Here is a 12045-nt window from a genome sequence, read left to right as displayed (position 1 = left end):
AAAAAAAAAAAAAGATGGAATAGTCTCAACATAATGTCTCCTGATTTGTTCAGGATTCATATTTATCAATGATTGGACATTGAAGAGAGAACGTATTGATCACTGTGTTATTGGCCTTGTTCTTTACCACTCGTGTAGATCCCCTCAAAGTTCTTTGGCAGATTAGGTATCAGATCTCTTTTAGGGTAGATTCTCCATCTCAGGACCTAATGGTCTGGTGATAATCTTCAGTAGAGGTTCCCAGGCTGAGGTTCTGACCTAGGGGACCAGGTTTGTGTTAATGAGGGTGGTGATCTTAAAATCTTTTGTTACTTTTAAAAGCCCTTCAGTAATTGTACTTGCTCTCCTAACTATTTAATGCATCAGTAGTTTGCTTTCGGTTAGAATTCTTTCCTCTCAGTTTGGGGAAACAAGCTTTCATGTGCTGATCAGAAAGCTCTAATTAGTGGTTGACACGGTAAGAACTGTTATATTTCATAGTTCAGCCAGATTCTGGTGCCATAGCTACTGTAGCCAGGCACTGTACCCACACTAGACAGATGCTGTATTTGAACTTATTTGGCTATGGATTCTCAGTGGCAGCAGAAATTAAGTCATCATAAGCAGAAGATAGCATAAATAAGAAACTGTGGTCTTCACTGAACGGTTTGTTAACATTAAACCATTTGCTTTCACTTTTTTTTTTTTTTTTTTTTTGCGGAATGCGGGCCTCTCACTGTTGTGGCCACCCGTCCCACCCCCCCATTGCGGAGCACAGGCTCCGGACGCGCAGCTCAGCGGCCATGGCTCACAGGCCCAGCCGCTCCGTGGCACGTGGGATCTTCCCGGACCGGGGCACAAACCCATGTCCCCTGCGTCGGCAGGCGGACTCTCAACCACTGTGCCACCAGGGAAGCCCTGCTTTCACTTTTGACAAATTAACAGGAAGGAAATACTTTTTTACATTGTGACCTAGTGTACACACATGTACAACCGAAACAAGTTTTACAGAAGCAGTTCTTTCCTTTAAAATGTGTGGTTCAATCTTATCTGTTCTATTTTTTAAATTATTAAAGTAATACTAGTTGTCAGCCACATTGATTTTAGGAACCACCAATAGGATATGACTTCTGGTTTAAAGGAAAAATATTACTTCAGAGCAATTGATGAACTTTCAGGCCATGGAGGTTTCTTTTCAGATCTACCCTCCTGAATCGTAAAGATATTTTTATTCAATTGTGTGAAGCATTTAGTAAATTCATTTTGGATTGAATTTGTCGAATTAGTTAAGGTTTAGCAATGTTATTTTCCAATAAAAAATACATTTGACCCTTGACCAATGTGGGTTTGATCTGTGCAGGTCCACTTAGACACAGATAGTTTTCGATAGTAAATACTACAGTACTGCATGGTCCATTTGTTGGTTGAATCTGAAGTTGCGAAGAACCGTGGATATGGAGGGCTGACTATAAGTTATACTCAGGTTAACCCCGCATTGTTCAAGAGTCAACTGTACACATTTCCGCCTGTGTTTTAGTTGGAGATTGGCTGTGATGGTAAAATTTTTCTCATGGAGTCAGAAATGTTTGCTTGGGGAAGATTATTTTGGATTACGTTTGGTTGGGGAAAAGATTATTCAGGATGTGGTGTGCTGAATGAATGAATGTTACTTATTTTTGTTTCTTTCTTCTGTCTTTTCCTCCAACCTTCCCCCACCCCACCCTGAATTTAAACTTCTTGAGGCTGAATTGTGCAGTAAGCATCCTGTGTTATATCCCTATTGCCTATGAATAGTTCCTGGTAAACAAGCATAGTAGATTCTCAATATAGTAGTATTCTCACATTGCTTTCTTGATGAGCTCTTCTGTTCTGATGAACTGTCAGTCTTGAGGACAGACTTTATGTGTGTCTCTGTCTTTAGCCTGTCAAGTAGTTAGTGCTCATTGATTACTTCTTGAAATGAATTACATTTCTTGTTATGCTTCCCCATGTCACAGGGTTTTTTCAACAGATTCAACAGTTCGTAAGTATGTATTCATAGCTAGTAACTAGTAACTGCCTCAGTGAATTTGGTGGTGCCTGCTCATTATTAATAACTTTTGCTATATAATTTTCAATTTAAGTCTTACATCTCATAAATCTCTTTCTGTTCATTCTGCTATTGTTGCTCTAATTTTTGAGCTTGTGTTACTACTAGTATAGAGCTTTTATTACTTTAATTAGAAGTTAGGTTCAATAAAATGAGTTATTGTTTAGCACAATTCTGCAATGTGAAACTTGTAATGACTTTTCTTTAAGAAAAGCATTTGTGGTTCACTGGTCAGAATGGCCATCATCAAAAAATCTACAAACAATAAATGCTGGAGAGGGTGTGGAGAAAAGGGAACCCTCTTGCACTGTTGGTGGGAATGTAAATTGATACAGCCACTATGGAGAACAGTATGGAGGTTCCTTAAAAAACTAAAAGTAGAACTACCATATGACCCAGCAATCCCACTACTGGGCATATACCCTGAGAAAACCATAATTCAAAAAGAGTCATCTACCAAAATGTTGATTGCAGCTCTATTTACAATAGCCAGGACATGGAAGCAACCTAAGTGTCCATCATCGGATGAATGGATAAAGAACATGTGGCACATATATACAATGGAATATTACTCAGCCATAAAAAGAAACGAAACTGAGTTATTTGTAGTGAGGTGGATGGACCTAGAGTCTGTCATACAGAGTGAAGTAAGTCAGAAAGAGAAAAACAAATATCGTATGCTAACACGTATATATGGAATCTAAGAAAAAAAAAAAAGGTCATGAAGCACCTAGGGGCAAGATGGGAATAAAGACACAGACCTACTAGGGAATGGACTTGAGGATATGGGGAGGGGGAAGGGTAAGCTGGGACAAAGTGAGAGAGTGGCATGGACATATATACACTACCAAATGTAAAATAGATAGCTAGTGGGAAGCAGCCACATAGCACAGGGAGATCAGCTCGGTGCTTTGTGACCACCTAGAGGGGTGGGATAGGGAGGGTGGGAGGCAGGGAGATGCAAGAGGGAAGAGATATGGGAACATATATATATATATAACTGATTCACTTTGTTATAAAGCAGAAACTAACCATTGTAAAGCAATTATACTCCAATAAAGATGTTAAAAAAGATATCTTTGTAAATAATGACTGTCAGTATTTTAAATATATCAATTCTTCCCAAAGTGATCTAGAGATTTGCTGTAATGGCAATTCATATATAAAAGTTGTCTGTTTATTTGGTAGAACATGACAATCATGTTATTAATCATAAAATTAATATGTAAAAAAAAGGAAAATGGAGGAACAATAACAAAAAACAAATACATGAGACATGTAGAAAACCAAAGGTAAAGTGTTAAACATAAATAAATCCTACCATATCAACAATAAAAACTACATGTAATGAATTAAACAATACAATCAAGAGTCATATATTGTCAAACTGGGTTTAAAAAAATGTTTTCTGTAGGAGACACTCCTTGGATTCAAAGGTCTAATGTGTACAAAGTAAAAGGATGAAAAAATATACATCATGCATATAGCAACCATAAGCATGCTGAAGTGGCTATACTAATACCAGAAAAAATAGACTTTAAAACAAACAAAAAATTACTAGATATGAAAAGGGACATTTTATGGTAAAAAAGGGAAGATACAAAAATTATTAACATATGTGTCCTGAATAAGATAAAACCAAAACACATGAAGAAGAAAATAGCAAAATACACGAAGAATTGAAGGAAGACATAGATAATTCCACATTAGGTAGAGGCTTCAGTACTCCACGGTCAATAATGGATAGAACAATTAGGTAGAAGATCAACAAGGATATAGAAGACTTGGACAACACTCTGAATTATCAAGACCTAATAAATGTCTACAGAACACTCAACCGAACAGTAAAATACGCATCCTTCTCAACTACATGTGAAACGTTTTCCAGCATAGATGACATGCTAGGCTAAAAGACAAGAGATTGAAACCCACATACATTGCTGGTGGGAATGTAAAATGGGTGGCCACTTTGCAGAACAGCTTGACAGTTCCTCCAAATGTTAAACATAGAGTTACCGTATGACCTAGCAGTTCCACTACTAAATATATACCTAACAGAAATAAAAACTTATGTTTGCACAAAAGCTTGTACGTGAATGTTCACAGAAGCATGTTTATACAAACAAAAGTTGGAAAAAACTCAAATGTCAATCTGTTAAATGAATAAACAAAATGTGGAATATCCGTACAATAGAATAGCATTCAGCTATAAAAAGGAATGAAATATTGATCCATGTTACAACATGGATGAACCATGAAAGCATTATGTAAGGTAAAAGCAGCCACTCACAAAAGATCACGTATTGTATGGTCCCATTTATATGAAATGCCCAGAAGAGCAAATCTGTAGAGGCAGAAAGTAGATTGGTGATTGCCTAGGACTGAGAGGGTTGAGGAGAATGAAAAAGCATTGTGAATGTGTAATGGGTTTTTTTGTGTGGAGACAGAAATCTAAAATTGGATGTTGTGATGGTTACACAAGTCTTTTAGTGGTTACACTAAGAACCACTGAATTGTATACATTAAAGCGTTGAAATTATGGTATGTAAATTACATCCCAATAAAGCTGTTAAAAAAAAAAAGCATTTGTGGTTTTTTCCCTATCTTCATTTATAACCTTGGTAGTATCACATGACTAAGATTATAAAAGGTTATTTTGTAATAGTTGGGACAAGAAGCAGAATTATAATGCTTGTATGGATTTGCATACACAAACGCGTCTGGGTATACCAGTTTGTTCAACAGACTAGTCAGTACATTGGCTAAAAGAATAATATATTTCATGCAAAATAATATCTTTGAGCAAAAAGGATCTTTGAAGTTATCTACATTAGACTTGTTGTCCAGGTTGAGAAAACAGATGCAGAGAAGTGGCATGACCTGCCTAATTTTGGAGAGTAGTTTTAAGCTTGAAGGCTAAGAATATGCTGCAGACTTTTGTGACTTCAGAGGAGTCTTTGTATTTGCGAAAAATAGAGATGGGGACCAAAAAACACAAAGTATGAAATCTATGAACTTAGAAGTGATATTCAGTGAATTACGACAATATGTTGTACCCTGTGCTAGGTGTAATAAAAAGTAGGCATTTGATAAAATTGTGCTGATTTCTTTAAACATTGAAGGTTTGTGTGTATGAGAAAGACATGATGAATTCAATGTTTCAGGTGATTTTTTTTCCTTAGCAATTTGGTTCTATTGTTAGTGTGTGTTTAATAATCATACGCAAATTACTTATGCTCATTCTGCCTCAGTTTCTGTGTTGCCTACAGCCCCCTTCTCCCCACCCCATCCCCTCTTATCTCCCTCCCTCCCGCTCTACCCCAGATATGAGATGAATATGCTTTGGGGACAACCCTGCCTTCTGGTTTAAATTGTTCTCTTCTGTTAGTGTAGCTCAAGTGTGAGTACTTCAGTGAGTAGAAATTACAGTAATTATTTTTATGAAAGATAAAGCTCTTATTTCTTTTTCTGTATTTGGTTATATATATAGTTCCTTGAAGTATAGTCCTGAGTGAAGCCTGAAAAGGATAGTTTTAATGATTTGATTGATGGTTTTTCTATCTGGGTCATTCATTTTTCAACCTCATATTTCAAGTTTTCTGCTGTTTCAGTCATTGAAAGCTGCTATATCATTATTGCTGAAATCTTTTGGCAACCCAAAGGAAGATTTGAAGGAGAGTCAGGAGGTCCAGGTATTTTGCTCTGCCTCTGCCTCTGTGTTAGTCTGCTAGGGTTGCCATGACAAAGTGCCACAGACTGTGTGGCTTAAACAACAGAAATTAATTTTCTCAGTTTTGGAAGTTAGAAATCTGAGATTAAGGTGTGAGCGGGGGGTTGGTTTCTTCTGAGACCTCTCTTCTTGGCTTGTAGATGGCTTTCGTCTTCCATGTTTTCACATGGCCTTCCTTCTGTGCATGCCTGTGTCCTAATATCCTTCTCTTATTGGGATGCCAGTCACAAGGGTTAGGGCTTTATCTCCAAGTGCAGTCACATTCTGAGGTACTGGAAGTTAGGACTTCAATGTACGAATTTTTGGGGGGACACAGTTGAGCTCATAACAGCCACTAAGAGGCTCTGTTTTGACTTTGGGCAAATTACAGTGGTTTGCAGAAGTGAAGCTGAAGTGTGTAAGGCATTTATGAAGACTGGTTACTGTATTGTTAGGAGCTTTTCTTGTTTTATTTTAGGGCTGGATTTTGATTTAGAATATAATATTTTTTTTCGTTTTCTTCATGCCGGACCTTTCTAATTTTTTTTTTTTGTGTGGCTGTGTTGGGTCTTTGTTGCTGTGCGCGGGCTTTCTCTAGTTGCGGCGAGCGGGCGCTACTCTTCGTTGTGGCGCGCAGGCTTGTTGCGGAGCACGGGCTCTAGGCGCGCTGGCTTCCGTAGTTGCAGCACTCAGGCTTAGTAGTTGTGGCTTGCGGGCTCTAGGGCACAAGCTCAGTAGTTGTGGCGCATGGGCTTAGTTGCTCCACGGCATGTGGACTGCGCCACCAGGGAAGTAAGTCCCCATGCCGGACCTTTATTTCTAGAACACAAGTGGTACTTGACCATTCAAGGAAAAGTTAAAGGCCTTTTTTACAGAACAAGTTTTGCTCAACAGATCTGTAAATGGAAAGGTCTTAAATGAAGGAGTAATATTTTTTCTAGCTTTAACATGTGAATTATTCAAGAGTGTTAGTAATAACACACTGGTTGTTTTGTATTTGACTTCAGTCATTTTCCTCATATTTGTACAGTAGATCCTTGGTTTGGCTCTTGGTTAGTGCTTTACATCCAGGTACCCGTCACCCAGCTTTAATACCATCAGCTTTCTGATAATGTTTCATCTACTCTCCATATAAAAGTTTTTCCAGCAGTTTAAACCCCCCATTCTTTAACTGAGGTAAAAGTCATATAACATGAAATTCACTGTCTTAACCATTTTAAAGTGTGTAATTCAGCACCACTTAGTATATTCACAGTGTCGTGCAGCCACCACCTCTGCCTGGTTCCAAATATTTTCATCGTCCCCAAAGGAAACCCCATTCCCATTAAGCAGTCATTGCCCATTCTGCCCTTCCCCTGCCCCTGGCAACCACTAATATGCTTTCTGTCACTATGTATTAGCCTGTTCTGAATTTGGGTATAAATGAAATCATACAATATGTGACCTTTTACGTCTGGCTTCTTTCACTTGGGTAGTGTTTTTGAGATTCATTCATGTTGTAGCATGTGTCAGCACCTCATTCCCTTGTTTTTTTGGCTGAATAATTTTTAAGCCTCTTTTGATACGTGTAAAAATCTTTATTCTCATTTGATATCAATAATATTAGAAACTAGAATATTAGGATAATTTTATTCTAATAAAATTAGAAATTTGATGATTATAAAGTGAAAAAAATAGTAATTTTAAAATATACTTTTCAAAGCTGCATCCTTTTAGAATTACTGGAGTAGACATCTGAATTAAAGCCGTTAATTGAAATCTGCATGCTGAAACTTGGTTGGATTTATGGGATAGCTGAATAAACATATTCCTTCACCAACCTTATTGAGGCAAATGCATTCTAATTTAATATACACACAGCCTGAGAATGTGTCTCATCTCATTACAGATGAACATTTGTCAGGCGTCTTCTGGGATTGCTCCACAGTAGTGGGAGTAATATGTATTAGATGCACGTTTAATTGCACTGTTTACTTTTGGTGTCTTGGGAGTCAGGACTTGTCTCCCCACCCCCACCCCCACCCCTACCCCTCCTCCTGCCCCATTTCCTTTCTGTTATCATTATTCAATGGTTTCAGGAGATACTAAAGGGACAAGGGTGAATTAGCTAGCACTAAGACTATTTTCATCCAGAGGAAATCACAGATTTATTTTCAGGTCCTTTATTTAGTGTCTCTTTTTTTTTTTTTTGCGGTACGCGGACCTCTCACTGTTGGGGCCTCTCCCGTTGCGGAGCACAGGCTCCAGACACACAGGCTCCGCAGCCATGGCTCACGGGCCTAGCTGCTCCGCGGCACGTGGGATCTTCCCGGACCGGGGCACGAACTCGTGTTCCCTGCATCGGCAGGCGGACTCTCAACCACTGTGCCACCAGGGAAGCCCTATTTAGTGTCTTGAATGAAGAAAGGCAAATGTAAGAATATAGAAAAATAATGGAGAGTCTAATCATTCCTCATTTTCAAACAAAATTACCAAAATGGTTATAACACCCTTTATGTGTTTTTTCATGGTCTGATTTTTTTTTTCATGGTCTGATTTTTAAAATATGCTTGAAAATGTGGTTTTAAATCATGCATATTTGTATTATTGGAATGTAAGTTTAATTGGAGAACACTAAAGTTGAAAAACTGTTAACTCTTAACATTTTTTCCTTCAGATGTTAGCTTAATATTGCCTTATAAATATGTAAATCCACATATTGAGAAATAAGTTTCTGTGGTAGTTACTTTGAGCCTGAAATTAGATATACATACTTTTAGCATTCATATGAAGTAAGATAGTTTATTCCACTTTTTACACTAGTCCTAGGAAATTTAAAAGGACAAAATGTCAGGTTTTAAAATTTTTTAGTGACTTGTATAAAATGGGGGTCTTACGATAAACTTAAAATGATGTGTTTTACTATCAAACATCTAATGAAAACTTCATTTTAAAAATGTGAACAGTTCTCAGTGATTTTACCTTCCTTACCCTCCACAATTTACCCACCCCACACGTGCACAACACAGTTGCCCAAGCTGTTATAAACAGTGATTTTTCCTTCCATCAGGCTAAATTTTACAGCAAATACTTATTCGCATTTATTCTGTGAATTGACCTTTTTCAAATGTGTAACTGGTCTCTGCCATTAAATTTAATAGTTCATTTTGGAAATAGGTTGACTAAAAGCTAAAAATGGTGCATATTAGGAAAAGGAAGAGAAGTGTAAAAAAATGTTCATTTAAAAATATTTTCAGGCAGTGTTATAGTGCTGATATATTTGTAGTGACAGTACTTTTTCCTTACCCTAGTGTCCTAGAAGGAAAACATCACCATGGCTACAGAAATTGGTTCTCCTCCTCGTTTTTTCCATATGCCAAGGTTCCAACACCAGGCACCTCGACAGCTATTTTATAAGCGACCTGATTTTGCACAGCAGCAAGCAATGCAACAGCTTACCTTTGATGGAAAACGAATGAGAAAAGCAGTAAACCGAAAAACCATAGACTATAATCCATCTGTAATTAAGTATTTGGAGGTAAGTATAGTTAATGTACTTCAGATGACCAAACTTTGGTTTCTTAAAAAGAAGAAAGTTTTTATAATGCAGGGTAATAAGTATACCTGTGTTTTTTGAATTAGTAGGATGAAGTAGAATTTCAAATGAGGCCAATCACCTCAATAAAAAAAGAGTACTTTTTTTTTTACTCTTTGCATGCATGAATAATCTCAAAAATTATTAGACTCCAACTTAAAAATAGGTTTTGTTCTAAAGGTTCACACTGTATTTCAGAAGAGGGTACTTTTGTCCAACTAGGCCAACTTTTAAACACTTGTTAAACCCACAGTGTATATGAAATGTTAAGAGACTACCAACATAAGAATATTTGTATTAGAACATGTGTTCAGAATAGTGACTTGCATGTCCAAGACACTGGCATCAGAACACGACTCTCCAAACCCCTCAGGGAAAAGGGCTCTATTTACTTGGAGGGTTGAGCACCTACTGCAGTCTTACAGGGTGAAACCAACTCTGACATGGCAAATAAAGGCAGAGTAGGGGTCTGCCTAAACCTGTGTCAGCTTGGCTTATCTCCCCTTTGACTTCTTTATTTACTTGTCTTAACCTTTCTTGTCTTAAGCCTCTGTGATTTGCTTTTTTCATTGCTAACTCCACGTTAATCAGGTTTTGGTCTGCTCTGCCTCCTGTGAAGAAAATTTGTCTGCTTTTCATTACCTGAGACAAGTTGTTAAAAGACCTATATGCATATTGGGCATAATTAGTATGTTGCAGGCACATAGCAAAAATATTCATTCAGAGGTAAAGACAGATTTAGGCTTTTTCAGGTGTTTCAGTTGGAAAACTAGCCTAGGAAAGTTTGGGAGGAATTAAGAAAACCAACACCAAGATAAGAGGAATTGTTTTGTGCTGAGGATTTTGAAGGAATTGGGAACGTCTGTCGACGCCTTGACCTTTTTCCTTTTGCTAAGGTATGGTCAGTGAGAATGTGTTGGGGTCAGCAGCATCTTGGATGATTGGTTGGGCATAATATGAGTAAAGAAAGGAGGGAAATTCTAAGCAGTGTCAGTGTGATAAGAGGGGAAATCTCTTAAGATACCCACTATTATCTGTTTTAGAACATAATGAAAAAGTTTTAGTCTTTTTTCCCCATTTAACGACAGCTTGCATTTTGTAAATATTTACTTATGTTTCAGATTGAGTATAATTAGACAATATATTGATTGATTGATTAATTTATTTTTAACAGAATAGAATATGGCAAAGAGACCAGAGAGATATGCGGGCAATTCAGCCTGATGCAGGTTATTATAATGATGTAAGTATAAGATATGTCATGCTAGCTTAATAGAAACCTCTTTGCTTGGACATTTGAACTATGGGATCTCTAATTCAAACATGGACTTTTCTTTTTACATTTTTATAATTAAAACAAAACATTCCTAAAGGGATAATATAACATATCTGTGTAAACCATGGTTTTTTTTTTTTAAATCTCAATTTAAATTTTCCTTTTAATCTGGTAACGGATGAACTTTTGATTTGGGGTTTAAAGCAGTGTCCAGCAAAAGATTGCACTGCCTCAGAGTCTCTGTAACAAGAAAGTTAATTTTAAACTTGACTTGTTATGAATGTGTTTAATTGTGTTGACTTTGAGAAGTAATTGGGGGAAATCTGGCACTTGATTTTATTGTTTATTTAGTAATTATGGGCATTTAACTTTCCTGTATCTCCTTTTTCTTCATTTAATTACTATAGACTAATTGTAATCTATTATAATAGTGTTTTGAAAGTCCTATATGGTCCTGAATTTGTCTTTAAATGTTGAAGTAATTACCTTGTCATGTCTCTGGTTTATGCCCTGTTTGTGATCTTTAAACCCCATTTTTTTTTTTTTTGTAGCTGGTTCCACCTATTGGGATGTTGAATAATCCTATGAATGCAGTAACAACAAAGTTTGTTCGAACATCAACAAATAAAGTAAAGTGTCCAGTATTTGTTGTTAGGGTAAGTATTTGATATTTTTTGGATAAATTAACTCTGAGTTAGCCTGCAAATATATTTGCAAAGAAAATTAAACATTATTTTAAATGTATATCTGGGATAAAAATCAGTGTATTGCTTGTATTTTTATTTTGAAATATCCAATCATTTATCCACTATATCCACATTTAGTAAGGTAGTACTTTTGGATTGCTTTTCTTCATGTTGCAATTTCCATAGAATTCTCTCTGAGCTGGCCATGGATATATATATATTGCAGCAGGTGTCTGACTTGCTCTTGAATAGGATTGTTTTGTTACTGTTTAGAGAGCAGCATCTCAAGGCGAATGAAAACTCTTAGGGTTACTAGGAAGGAAAACACCTAAGAAGAGCTGAAGACCAATGGTAGACCATAATTGTCAGCTCCATGAAGGTACATTGTAGGTACTCTATACATTTTCACTAGAATTTTTAAAATACAATTTAAAAATAAATAATATATTAACATGGTTCAAATTATTAAAATTTGAAGGGGTTTGCAATAAAAAAGTCTTCCCATCTCTGTCTCCCAGGCATCCTGTTAATATTTCCATAGATAATGGTATAATCATTTTTTTGTGGTCTGCTAGTAAGAATGCACTTGCTGGTTAGCAGTATATCAAGTCCAGAAATGTAGGAAAGTTAATAGTCAAAGTGGAGCAAATAAGAATTGAAAAAAATAATGGGACAGAGAAAAAACAGTCATGGCAAACATTGTGGCAAATGAGCAAAATAAGCAGGTCTTCT

At 36.7% G+C, this 12045-nt stretch overlaps 1 protein-coding gene across 8 annotated transcripts in view; it reads left to right on the top strand.

Moving 5' to 3' along the window:
- Window positions 1-12045, top strand: part of WDR33 (WD repeat domain 33) — a 103256-nt gene that overhangs the window by 32965 nt on the left and 58246 nt on the right. For all 8 annotated transcript variants that reach the window (XM_070046022.1, XM_070046021.1, XM_030840390.2 and 5 more), the window contains exons 2-4: window positions 9068-9294; window positions 10526-10594; window positions 11179-11283. In XM_070046022.1, the coding sequence (XP_069902123.1) occupies window positions 9091-9294; window positions 10526-10594; window positions 11179-11283 (378 nt within the window). In that variant the 5' untranslated portion in view covers window positions 9068-9090. The remainder of the gene's footprint in view (window positions 1-9067; window positions 9295-10525; window positions 10595-11178; window positions 11284-12045) is intronic.

This window comes from Globicephala melas, chromosome 7 (assembly GCF_963455315.2).
Source record: "Globicephala melas chromosome 7, mGloMel1.2, whole genome shotgun sequence".
Taxonomy (NCBI): domain Eukaryota; kingdom Metazoa; phylum Chordata; class Mammalia; order Artiodactyla; family Delphinidae; genus Globicephala; species Globicephala melas.
The sequence above is the reverse complement of the archived record's forward strand: the minus strand, read 5'-3'. Positions and strand labels throughout refer to the sequence as shown.